Source organism: Acanthopagrus latus, chromosome 4, assembly GCF_904848185.1.
Source record: "Acanthopagrus latus isolate v.2019 chromosome 4, fAcaLat1.1, whole genome shotgun sequence".
NCBI classification, from domain to species: domain Eukaryota; kingdom Metazoa; phylum Chordata; class Actinopteri; order Spariformes; family Sparidae; genus Acanthopagrus; species Acanthopagrus latus.
In genome coordinates this window covers 7,788,586-7,802,283 of record NC_051042.1, presented here as the reverse complement: position 1 = coordinate 7,802,283, position 13,698 = coordinate 7,788,586, and the positions used below count along the sequence as shown (strand labels likewise).

Sequence of the window (13,698 nt, the reverse complement as noted above, 5' to 3'; positions counted from 1 at the left end):
TGGCCTTGTTTTTGTTAAAAATGTCCCTGAGATGGTGATAGCAGGATGGCACGGAGCTCAGGTCCCGGTACTCGGGGTCTGTGATGACATTAGTACAACATTATGACACAAGATTAATCCCTGCCTCGTCCTCCCCCTGGATCGGTGTGGAAAAACTGACTCCCACACAGTCTGTCCCTCACCCCACGATCACCCCATCTTCCAATTAACATGAGGGTTATGGTGAAACAGCCTTGGTTGTCCCAAAATCAGGGCATGAGACATTGCTCATTTATGTGCACTTGAAGAGGTTTGCTGATGTGAGTAATAGCAAACAGTTCTTTTCCTTTCAATGATTTGGCTTTGATGGGCTTTGATGGGCAACTTCTCTGCTAAGCCCCAGTCCATCAGCCCGTAAGTCTTAGTGCCTCAAGCTCTGTGGTGGTGTGGTGTGTTACCTTGACTGTAGTGAGGGTGTGCGAGACGGGCTCTGACGCCGTGACCTGGTTCACCATCTTGGCTGGACAAACAGCGACGAGATGACCAATCTCTCCACAGTAGAAGCACCGGCCCACCATCTGTCGCCGCTGTTGTTCTTCCTGCATTAGCCAAGCTCTACCCAGCTGCATGGGCTCTCGTTCTGCCTCCGTGGGAGGGTGATGACGCTGCTCCGGCAGTGGATGGTGGGGAGTTGACCAGCTCGGTGTTTTTGAGCGCGGGGTCCTCTCTATCGCTGCTGACCTTTCTCTCTGTCGCAATCTGAGCTGGTTGACCCTATTGTCTGTCCGAATGACAAGCATGATGCGGGAGTCGATATTGGGGGATAGGTCCAAGGAAACGAGGAGGTCTTTGCTCCTGTGCTTTCTCCCAGCCAGTCGTAACCAGGTCAAAAGTCCTCATCAATGCCGCTTGGAAGTCTGTGAGGGAGCTGCAGAGTGGGGAACCCCGTCCCCATTCCACTGATGCCCAGGCTTTGGCTCTTCCAGTCAGGTGAGAGATCATGAAGGCTACCTTGGATCAATCAGTGGGAAAGGCATGAGGAGTTAGTTCAAAGTGAATCGAACAGTCTGTGAGGAAAGCCCAGCATAATCCCAGTTCCCCAGAAAATTGCGCCGGAGGAGCCAACTTACTCCCAACCCCTAAGAATGGTGTCATTGGAGCTGGAGCTGGCAATGGCGACAGATCTGTTGGAGTCGGCGGAGCAAGCAAATCCCGCAGGCCCTGAATCTGGGCTGTGAGGTGTCCTAATTGAGATGCCATTGCTGTCTGGAACTCCTCCTGACGGTTTAGGTGGGCGTCTCGGGTTTGCAGGATCTCTACCATTTGTCCCGCTTCTGCTGGGTCCATTCTGACCAGAGTGTACTGTCAGGCCGGGCTAGACGCAGAGCAGAATCAGATTAACAAGATTTATTTCAGATACTTCAGTTGCGCTAGAGAGAGTTGAAATAAATAGGCTAAGACATATTACCTAGCTAACCTAGAGCAGAGTGAAAAAAATAAATAAATAAAATATAGCCGCAAGCAGTAATCTGAGGGTTCTCACCCCATTCACCCCAAACCGGCCACCCTGACCCTCATCCCCCGCAGCCGATGATATCAGCTGCCGTGTTCCTCAAAGATCTGTGAAACACATACCCGTGATAAGCCCCAGATTTCTCCAAATTGGTTTTTCAGCTACATGCTAATAGTATTTATAGCGCCCCCTATTGGTTGAGCTCAACATGCTTTGGTATGCAGATTCCCAGTACAGTTGTGAACCTACCCACCAAGTTTTGTGATGATAGGGAAAAGGGTGTGGGAATTATGGCCAATCGTTTCTAAGCCCTGCCCATTGCAAAAATACATTGGTCTGTGGCGGCCATGTTTTTTTTTTATCAATCTGGCTCATTTATTGTAGAAATTGTTTTTTTCATCCCCCGAAGCCGTATACCAAACTTGGTGTTGATAGAGTCAATCTTTCAAAAGTTCTATTAATTTAACTGTTTTTCACATTATGCAAATTAGCAAAAAATCTAGGTAGGCGGTGCTTCATGGTCCAGGGGCTTTTTTGTAGAGCACATGGAGCTGGACTTGTGTGTCAAATTTCAAGTCAATCAGACTTACAGTGGGAGGGGCGTGGCCTTCCCCAAAATGCATTTTCAAGCCTTCCAACTAGAACCACAAGCAGTTATGAATGGGGACCAAACCCCCCTACGCAACTCCCCACACACTGCAGAGCCCAGGGCAGTTGGCCTCAAAGGATGATGGGCTCGGGGCAAAAGTAAGGACACAGGACATGGTATTCGCTGTAATGGGAAGTGCACTGGAACCCAAAGGGGAATGAAGGAGGAGATTTCATTTGCATTTCTTACACTAAAACAATGAACTGTTCTGTTGTTATGATGTTTGATGTATGAGACCCTGTGCTGCTCTGCTTGATAAGGACAGAGCTCTGTTAGGATGTACCTGTTGTGCTGATTGTGGTAACCTATGAATAACACACCTGTAAAGACTGACTGTGAAGTTGACAGAAGAGAGGCATCTTGCAACTTTAAAATTAAATTAAATGAAACTAAAGCTACAAGCAGCGATGAACGGGCCCTCGCAGTCCATGTGAGTAGGGGCATGCTGCAGTTGAAGTGGCCCACACAAATGGTTGTGAATTTGAGTTCACACAAATGGTTATTTAAAATGTGGGAGTTATAGGCAAAAACACGATTGCATCCATTATAGTGCCACTTAGTGGAGTACATGTGCAATTTTTGGTATGGAAGCACTGTGTCCTATTGTATCTGTACCATATAAGTGTCAAAGCAGTCAGCATAATAGTTTGGCTGAAATAAATGTTTGTTGTTTATCTTCTAATAAGCCACACCCACATTTACCAGTCATGACCACTTTCAAGATATGGCGTCAGGATTGGCCCTACATCATATTGACCAAATTTAGTTAAAATAGGTGTAGCCATTCAAGAGATATAAACTTCCCATATTTTTAGCGCCCCATAGTGGCCAAAATTCGCCAAGTTCGGCTCTTCCCTTCCCAGTGTCATGGCAACCAAGGATCTCAAATTTGGTATTAATAACGTTTAGTTTGACCAAGATATCAAACAGTTTACATTTTTATAGCTAGCTACAGAAATTAGTTTGTTAACAATTTGCACATTTTTTTGACTGAGCAAAATTCTTTTGATAACTTAAGATCAGGTCCAGCTGAACTATATGTCATTTTTTGTGTCTGAGATATTTGCAGGCGTCTGGACCAACCCTCCAAATTGCACCGCCCTCCGTTGCATGGTTTAGCCTGCAGCACCACTTTTAGCAGGAGAAAAGTAGATGTAAAAATCCTTACAATTACAGTAGGATTCCTAGCACCACTGGTCCTAGGAAACGCATGCGTACCTGGCCCCATTGCCTGATTATTGCATGCCCATCTCTTAACTGTCACATGTGACTGTGACTGTGTATTGGTTTGTGTTCAGGGCTGGACTCTTATCAAATAACTGAAGTTTGGTCCAGATAGAAATGAGGAAGATGTTTCTTTATGATTTGGTGGCCTGCTACTGCCGGTATTCAATAATGTACACTAAAGTCAGAAAAACTCTCTTAAGTCTACATATAAACAAAGGGATTACAGGTGAAAAAAACCCTCAAACGAATTTGTGGCCAGTTGTGTTTTGATTATTGATTGGCAGTGACGCTGTTGGAAGGTGTGCTCACCTTTTAGTAGCATGTCATCTTGCAATGTATGAAATGGAGGAAAAAACTATAAATATCATGTAAATAGGATGTTTGTCTGAATTCCTGTGTCCAGTAGGTGGAGCTATGGATATGGCATAGTATGGATGCGTGGAGGTATTCAGGGTGAAATCATGCACATGTATGATGAATAATGTGTACATGGGAAATTGTATGTTGAAGTTATAAGGGCTTGATGCTGTATGGTGAAGCATGAAAATGGAACACACAATGACATGCACCATGATTGACGTGGGTGAAAGCTTTTGATACATTTTCATGTTCAAGGTTTGAGGATGATATTGAGTAAATTAGAAGTCTGTTGTGTTGGCTCTGTAGGAGGAGTTCATTTAAGTACGAGGCATGGAAATGGATCAAAATGGGGGAGAAATGGTAACTTTTAATCAGAATGGCCAACCTCCTGTTGGAGTGACAGTTTGTTACCACGTATGTTTTTTGTGCATCTGGTCATGATACATATGCATACCGAATGCCATTCTTGTATATGCATGTAGGAGGCGGGGCTTGGATTTTTAATATTCCAGTGGCCACTGTAGAGTCCCCTGGTAACACCTTTCATCAGCTATCCTCACGAGGGCATTGGCAACAATTCTAGCAAGTTTCATATTATTCCGACCTACCGATGTGGAGATATAAAATACTTCGGGCACAATTTTGCACAGAGCCTTAGGGGCTCATGAGGAAGTAGTAATCTGAGTTTCATGTCATTTGGACACACCAATGTGGAGATATGCAACACTTCCTTTTTGGAACAAAATCTGCCAGAAGTTGTTATTTAATAACTTGAGTATTGTTTGAAATATCAAAATTATTTCAATAACTTTTTTGTCAGGAGGGTCCACAGATGCTGTGTGCAAGGTTTCGTGCAAATCGGTGAAATCGCCTAGGAGAAGTTCGAAAAAGTAGGTTTGCGACATTTCGTGAGTTCACACAAATGGGCGTGGCCTATATCACGAGATTCAACAAAATTGAGGGAATGTGTGGAAATAAGGTTTTTGAATGTGTGATAAAGTATATGGGAGTTATAAGGCAAAATGCTCTTTCCTCGAAGCTAACACCACTTAGTGGAAGAAATTGACAATGACAATAGATTGTAAAATCTTTGGACAGCTGTGACCTACATTCTAAGTTTGGTGAGTTTTGGGGTATGTTCAGGCAGTAAAAAATGCGATCATTGGGACAGAAAAGTCGTCACTGCAAGAACAACAGGGATCTCGCAGGTTGAGCCCTGCTCGGGCCCTAATTATTTAATATGAGCACTGTCCTTCTTTCTTCTTGTCTTTTTTACCTTCTAATACTTAAATTACTAAAGTTTGTTTGGTTGCTCTTAGTACCGGTCCATCAACCACCGGGTCGATGCCAGCTCTCTCCGCATGTATCGATGGTACTACTCCAGGATATGCCAGTGGTAAGTTCACACCTTCTAACAATGTAACAGCAAGGTTATTTATCTGTCATTATCCAGCTCAGGGTTGTATTATGAAATTAAAGTTTGTAGTTCCTTCATACTACACGATCATAGAACATGTTTACCGTTATTTATATGTATAAACTGTATACATAAAACAGGTATGCAGCCAGAAAAAAATTCTGTAGTGCATTTTTAAACAGCAACAGTGATGACTGGCATCTTCATTTTAAACATTTGGCATCAGGTGAACACTGTCCATCCACTTTGACTTTATGTGAACATGCATCCCATCTTAAAACCTTGTGAATGCATACATGCATATGTCATGCAACTAAGTCAAGTTACCTGCCATTTTTAATTGTATCAATATTATGGTATGAGAATGAAGCCATTAATTAATGTGTGCATCATTTGCTTATATGACCTAAATATATTATTATTTACCTGCTTAATTAAAGAATACTCTTAAAATGATTGCTGTATATTTACTGCTTTTCAGATTTCCCATTGTCAATTTATCTAAAAGCAACTGTCAGAATAATTACAGTTAATTATTGGAATTTCCACTACATGGCTGAAAGTTTCTTAAAAGCAGCATCTCCTGCTGAAAGTCAGTGTAGAAAGCTGAGAAACTACTCTGAGGCTAGACTGTTTTTAATCCGTCATTGCTTTCACTGAAAACTTCCAGACTTGATATTGATTTCAGTAAATCATGAGTGAGAGAAACTTAGTAATTATAGAAATTTCTGCATTTCAAGATCATGAAAATGTGCATACCATGTGGCATGCCATGTGGTGACTTAATTTCTATCCTCCTATTGCAGTACTGGAAGTAGGCACTGAAAAAGCTATTGGAAGAAAACAACTTGTTCAAGGGAATATACCTATGACAGACTTGACTGAATATAAATAAATAGATAAATGTTAATGTTATGTTATGTTAATTAGAAGTGGAGCATATATTAATGCCTCAGAAATCAAGAAAATGGTGTTCGCTTGCTACAAATATTTTTTTGATTGACTTATTAATTTATTGTTTTATTTAATCTCAAAGTGTCAGAGTGTCAGAAGAGACAGATTGAAAGACTGCAAGTGCAGTGAAAACAGTGTTGTCCCTTACTAACTACATACCACCACTGACTGAAGACATTTTTCACGACAGACAGTTCTACATATTTTAGCAGGAAAAGCTTGGCTGGTGTCTCTGCAGGTTGCCTGGGAGCCCTGTACTGACAACAATAGTATGACCCTGATTCCAAAAAGGTTGGGAGTCTATGTAAAATGTAAAAAAAACTTTGTAAATCCTTTTCAAATTATGTTCATGGTATCTTAAAATGGGAATTGGGGTTGTTGATCAATTAAATAGTAATTAAGCTGCTTCCCCTATCTTCAGCTAAACTAAATGTCTCCTGCTTTCTCTAGCTTGATATGTTTTGCATAAAGACATGATGGTGGTATCAAGTCTTTTTATCTGACTCTCATTTATAAGAAACCAAAGGTACATAACAAAATGTCAAACTTTTCCTTTATCAATGTGGACTTGAGAATTGTAAGTGGTGATAAAGGATGAAGAGTAAATTTAATTTGTCATCACTTTTTTGCGCAAGATGTAACTTTAGACAGCACTGTATGGAAAGTCTCATCAACACACTTTAGTTAAAAGATTACTATATTTTCTTGTCCAAGCCACATTTCTATCATGATTACACCCACTTGTCCATCCACTCACCCACCTCTCCCTGCCCTAGGGGCTTGGGCCTAACCATTGCAATGGTGTTGTTGCTGGCATTTGTTGAGCGCCCGTCCTCCCTGTCCATCTCCTCGGACCCCCGGTTTCGCTCTCCACCCTGGGAGCCGCCCTGTGGTTTAACCGAGAGCATCGAAATGGTCTGCCTCATCATCTTCTCTTTTGATCTTGCTGTCAAGGTAAACATAGCCAGGGTAGAAAATATTTTTTCCCAGGACACTGGCAGCTGCCTGATTAACATGGTTTAGCCATGTGAATTCTAGTTAATCTTGCTGCTTTTTAAAAGTATTTTCCTACTATTTCCAATCCATCTGTTTGAACCACTGACACTTTGTTTTGTCCTCAGAGCTACTTGATTGGCTGGGAGGAATTCAGAAAGAGCAAATGGCTGGTTGGCTACACAGTCATCATTTCGTTCTCTATCATCGACTGGGTGTTGTCTGTCAGCATGGTGTGTGATGAGGTGAGGCTGTCCCCTGTTATGATTCATACCAGTATTTGGTAGCTGTTTAACTTGCAGAGTCAATAGTCAATAGGACAGTACAATACGAAACAGACCGTAGGCCACTCTCAACCTGCTTTTATGTGTGCGTGTCTGTCTGTATGTGTGTTAGCCAAGGACAGTCCAAATGTCTAAAAGTTATTCTGCTCTTTCCTTGTGAAGGACATGTGTGGTAGGCCAGTCACCATAGATCCTAGAAGTCAATTAGAGTTAGGTGCTGATACAATGACATCGCGATAAATGCTGGGCAGCATTCAGTGGGACAGATGAAAAACATTCTCTTTACACCCTCAGTTGAGTCTTAATGTGATCAAAAAAAGTCCTGATAAGATGCAAATCCACATAACAAGAAAATCTGAAAATGGACCTGAGCAATCCTCAGGGGATTTTCCTTTTTTTAAAATTAAGGTGATGTCGGCTTCTCTTAATGAATGGGGGAGGCTACCAGTGATAAAAGAATGTTCCAATATCTCCAAGAAGGGGTCCACAAGCACATCTTAAAATTCCTGATAAAATTCACTACTCAGGCCATCAGGCCCAGGTGCTTTACCTGATTGCAGGCTTTTAAGTGCCAATAAGGCCTCCTCCCTGGAGATCGGAGCATCTAATTCTTGTTTTTTGGAGTCAGAGATGGTCGGAAGGATTAGTTTCTCAAAAAAGGATTCCATCCTATCTGAAACTCCCTGTGGTTGATCTGATTCGTACAACCTAGCATAAAATTGCCTGAAAATGTTTTTGTTAAGTGGCGGGTGCCGTTCCCATCTAAAATTGAAGGAATCACTTGAGGGTCCCTTTTAATTTTGGTCAGATGAGATAAATACTTACTGGGCTTATCCCCATACTCATATAGCCTTTGCTTTGAGAAAAGTAGAGCGCTCTTAGCCTGCTGGGTTAGTAGAGTGTCCAGAGCAGCCTATGTTGCGCATTTCCTCTGCAACAGTAATGAGTCAAAGGTTAAGCTAAGCGCACTTTTGATATCTGTCAGCTCTTTTTCGAGTTTCAGTTGCTGTTCTAATTGATTTTTCTTTTTCAAGGCTGAGTAAGCTATGATTATACCCCTGATGTATGCTTTAGCCGTTTCCCACAGTAAGGATGGGCTGTTAGTAGACTGTGAATTAATAGACAAAAATATTCTAAATTCACTTTTCAGATAAGAGATGAATTTGTCATCTTTCAGGAGACGTGAGTCGAACCTCCAGCGCTTACTTTTCACAACTTCCATGTCAAGAGACACTTCAAGGAGCAGAATTGCATGATCGCTAACCACAATATTGCCTATTGAGCTGGAGGACACAGATTGTAACAAAGACTGGGGTACGAAAAAATAATCAATCCGTGTGTCACTTATGACACTCTTTTCTGTTTACGAAGTACTGCAGCAGACAGGTCATGGTAGAAAGATATCTTCCTTCCCTCCAGGGTAATATCAGCGTCTGCTGCTTTTCGCCGAACTACTGCCATCACTCTCTGCTTGTCCGGGAACGTGTGAAACTGAATGATGACAGGGCGCGGTCGCTGGTCAGACCCGGGCCTGGGCATTAGGGAGCGGTGAGCCCGTTCTAGCTTGACTAACATGTCAACAGTCTTACATCCTGCATCCATCCCAGTGTGCATTTCACATCACCCAACAACAACAGAGATGAATTTTAACCAGGGTCCTAACTCTTTAGAAATTTTGACCTACAACTTCAAATTAATGAATTAATTGAATTAAGAAATTAGGAATTTGGATTTCAAATATATTATTGATTTATTCACTCATTCATTCAAGCTAAACCTGCGGACAGTTTATAATCATATGGATGCTGTTGTAATGCGTAGTGACTGAGATCCTGACTTACCAAATATCCTGGAAAATGATGAAGTTACATTTTTCGCGCTAAGTTACATAATCACCATCAGTAAACTGGACACTGTCTGACTCCCTAACTCACAGGGATGGAGGCCGTTTTCTGGGGGAAAGTTCCCTGAAGTCTCGGTGAGGAGGGCTGACAGTCGCGGTTATTTATTTTCATCACAAATACTCAGTGAGTTAAAGTTTTTTGCCGATGACAGACGCTGTTTTTCGGGCAGAAATGTGATGAAGAGTCACTAGGACAGGCGGGAGAACAGGGGGGAGGATGACAGGGGGACAGACGCTTCTCCACATATATCTGTGGTATATTTTCCTGATGTAGGTTGCCAAAGACCGTTACAGTTACTATGTTACTTTTGTTTGGTCCTGTAACGTTACTTTGTGTGACATTTCTCTGTATTAAGTTGAGTAAAGGGCCTGTGCAGTTATCAGACTAGTCAGAACGGCATGTCCCCGCTCCGCGCCTCTGACTTATCCATTCGCACAGAGGCAGTTCACCAATAATGCAGCCCTGATACTACCTCCAGAGGTGGATCAGTGCAGGAGCGAAATTTCACCCCTCTCCGCATCTGAAACTTTCTCACAGAGGAGGGTGCGGAGAATTGCAACTGGCGGTGTGAATGAGGCTACTGTCACTAGTAAGGAATCTGATGGAGGAGTGATAAATTGAGTCTAGTGGAGTAAGAGTGGAGACTGAGGCATGTCTATAGATAACATCACCATAATCCAGGACAGATAAAAAGACAGCTTCAATGAACAGTTTCCTACAGAACATGAGGAAAGTAGTTCTGTGTCTGTATGATTAAACAATTTCTTGTCTTAGCTTGCTAGTTATTAAGTAGGTTAATATAAAATTTAAATGTGAGTTTTAGTTTCAGTAGTATTCAGAAACCCATTCCATACTGTGTCCTGTTAGAGTGGTAACAATGCAAACCAGTGTCTACAGTATCTCTAGCTCTTAAGACTATAATGCATTTGTTTTTGTTTGCATTAAGGACTAATTTCAGGTTAAAAAGAGAATCTTACAGTTTGTGAAAAACTTGCTGGAGAATTATAATGGCAGTTTTAGCACAGCAGAACAGGACAATATCATCAACATAAATATGGGCATTACCATTGTCTAAAGAGGATATGATATTGTTAATACTGATTGTTAATAGGACAGGACCCAGTGTTGAACCTTGCGGAACCCCTTTAGACAATGGTAAAAACACAGAAGGAGCATTTCCTACAGTCAACCAGTTCCACAATTAATTACAATCATAGGGCCCAATAAAGTCCATTTTATTTTTTCCCAAATTTCCCGTTTTAATTTTTGGGAATCCTATTTTTTTCACCTTATACTCTTATTATACTACCAAGAACAGTGTGTTTTTAATGTAAATGACTAAAATGTACACAAATTAAATAGAAATTACCCTAAATTTACTGAGTTGACAAACACATTACACATTTCCTCAATACTGTACAGTACATTAAAGTGCATCAAAAACATTATTACTTCATCATACAGTAGTACATTTTGTGTTTTTATGGGTTTCATTTGGGTTTCATTGAATAAAAACATGGCCAGCTCTCAGGCAGATCCAGAATGTGTTTGCATACCAAAATAGTTCTGAAAAATTAAGTTGTATATATTTTAAAAAATGGCAAAGATGGCCAACAAAATGAGAAATTGAACTCGTGACATTATGTCAAGTTATAATACTAACCAGCTAGCAGTGAAAACACCAACCCTCCCCCTGTCCTCTGAGCTCCCAGCCTAGGCAGAATCAGCTAAGAGGGCTATGGCTCTTTAATTATGAGTTCTCAGGTCTGCTTCTTTGCAAAACAACAGTTCACCTGGCACATGCAAGTTGTTTGGCAACTGCTCGGCTCTGTACTGAGGGGTAAATATCAAGTTTCTGAGTTTTTTCGCTGACAAAGACAGAGCTGTGGGCAGCCACTTCGCCATTCTTACAATTGTTTTCTCAGTGATGATATTCATTTATTTCTGAGTTTTCCAAAAGTTAAACAGTGTGCTTAATCACCAGTATGCATTGCTAAAGCCCAGGCTTTGTTCCCTGCCTTGAACATCATTGATGATCTTGAGCTGAACCAGGCGCTGCTGATCTATATTGAACCCTGAGTGTAACTAAAAAGTTGGTGAAATGTTCGAGAGCCTGTTCTCCATCCAGTATTTTAGTAGTACATTGTATATTACTGTTAGCAATCTCAGTTTATTGTTAATTGATAATATAACGTTGACTTGAAAGTTTGCAACAACATATTTTTATTCTGCTCTGACAAAGATAGATAAGCAAACCTTTTGTAGAGATTATTCACAGTTCTGTTAAATGGTCATCACTGTCACCCCAATTGCAAATTATGGCAACAAGATTTACCATTCTTACGAGTTTGCACTCCAAGGTTCAACTCACTAAGGTCTGTCTGCCCCTTACATTCAAAAAAGTGATCTTATCTTTTCTTTATTCAATAGAAACTGAGAATAAGACGACTGCTCCGGCCGTTCTTCCTCCTGCAAAACTCTTCCCTGATGAAAAAGACTCTGAAGTGCATTAAGAGGACTCTGCCAGAGATTGCAAGGTATCTGATCCCTTTACACTGGCAGGACTATGAAAAATCTGTTGATTTACACCAGGTAATTTTGATTTGGGAAATTATTTGAACAATGTGGTCATAAGTAACAATTAAAGGATCGTGGCGTATACTAAAATGTAGGGTAAAATCTGTTTTTATATTGGGCAGCAAGCCACCAGTTTGCCTGTCTTTTTTGTGGCTAGGTCCACAGATTTAGACAGAAGGCGGTAAATTGGGGGTCTGTTTTGGTCTGCCAATTTGACACCTCAGAGGGTACGCTTTTTCCCACCTCCATTGCTATGTAAATCCGAGCCATCGATGTGCTGGCAATTGCGTGAGATGGATGGAGGTGTCGATGATGTGCACTGTTGTGCGACCCACAGTTGGGAGTTTTAAAACCTGACAAATTTGACCACTGTTCCCACTCAACTTCATGCTTCATGTCACATCACGTTTACGCCTACCCCAGTTGCGGCCAAATGGCAGCTTTTTGGAAAAGATGGAATATTACTGTTGGCTACAACAGAAACCCTGTGGAGACCGGCAGTGAAGGCGTAGGCTGGGACCCACTGGGAGCTGGCAGCAGGGTGAAGCCTGAGATGCTCTTGAGCCCATAGGTGGGGGCTTTTTGCTGAGACCCCTGGAGGCCGGTGGCAAAGGCTGGTGGTAGATGTCAGCCTTGGGAACCGACGGGGGGCCCACCGGAAGGTGTCGACCGGGACACCAACTGAGAACCATTGGCAGGTGTCGACCAGGCTGTCTACTGAGAACCACTGGCAGATGTAGACCAGGCTGCCGACTGAGAACCACTGGCAGACATCGACTGGGCCACCAACTGACAACCTCTGGTAGATGTCGACCGAGCCACCAATTGAAAACCACTAGCAGCTGTCGACCAGGCCGCCTACTGAGATCCACCAGCAGATGTCGACCGGGCTGCCAACAACGGAGCTGGAACTGTGGGCAAGCTTGGCACCGGGGAGTGTTGGCAACTTGGCGACTCTTTTTCACCCCTCCACATCCAGACTGCGAAATTGCACATTGACAAAGCCGCTGCTAGCTGATCTGCTATACAGTATATGGAAAAATGTTTTTGTCTAGAATAAATCACTGCACCAATAAGTTTATTTGTAGTTGTAAACATAATACATTTGTTTTTCATTCACTTTTTGTGCCTCCTACGACGTTATTCCTCTCTCCTACTGCACATTACAATTAAATGCACATTGCCAGTTATGCAAATTAGTCAATGGCGTCATTTAGCGACTTCTAGCAACTTTTAGGACAGCCAATAACAACCTTGCTTACTGAGGAGTTGGCAACAGTGGCTCCAGGGCACAGACCCTTCAGACACTTAGCCTCTGCTACTAGTCCTGCGGTGCCCGGAAACTCCCTCAATGAGGGCCTATCAACCAGTACTCTTTCCAAATCAAAAAAGGGTGAACATGGATGGAGATAGACCAAGACACACACAAGCTAACACAGAGAACGTCGGGAACGGGACATCACAAGGAACTATTGTGAATGTGAATATTTTATAAATATATCTGTTTTTCACTTGGATAAATAGACAATGTCAGGTGACAGACAGTTGGACCCTTGGGACATGAAACTCATTCTTTACAAGAGTGGTCCCCAACCACCGGGCCACGGAACGGTACCGGGCCACAGAGAAATATTAAATAAGTTATTATTTCTGTTATATTGACGGGCTAGTTTGTGTTTTTTGAAGTGGGGCCATATGAATTACATACCTATAGACCATCTGCTCATTACTGTAATCACTGATAAACGCAGCCTCAGTTTGGAGAAGTAGAGAGCCGCTGCTCCAGCGCAGATGCTCAGCTTTGTACTGCAGTGAACGGGGTCCTGAGAAAAAGCAAAATT

The 13,698-nt window shown here is 42.1% G+C and overlaps 1 protein-coding gene across 4 annotated transcripts in view; it reads left to right on the top strand.

Moving 5' to 3' along the window:
• The window catches only part of tpcn2 (two pore segment channel 2), a 75,460-nt gene that overhangs the window by 9,442 nt on the left and 52,320 nt on the right, over nt 1–13,698 (top strand). For 3 of the 4 annotated variants that reach the window (XM_037096688.1, XM_037096690.1, XM_037096687.1), the window contains exons 3-6: nt 5,048–5,124; nt 6,876–7,053; nt 7,221–7,337; nt 11,711–11,817. In XM_037096688.1, coding sequence (XP_036952583.1) covers nt 5,048–5,124; nt 6,876–7,053; nt 7,221–7,337; nt 11,711–11,817 — 479 coding nt within the window. Of the gene's footprint in view, nt 1–3,501; nt 4,619–5,047; nt 5,125–6,875; nt 7,054–7,220; nt 7,338–11,710; nt 11,818–13,698 lie in introns of those variants that run through there. The other variant, XM_037096691.1, reaches the window with a different exon arrangement.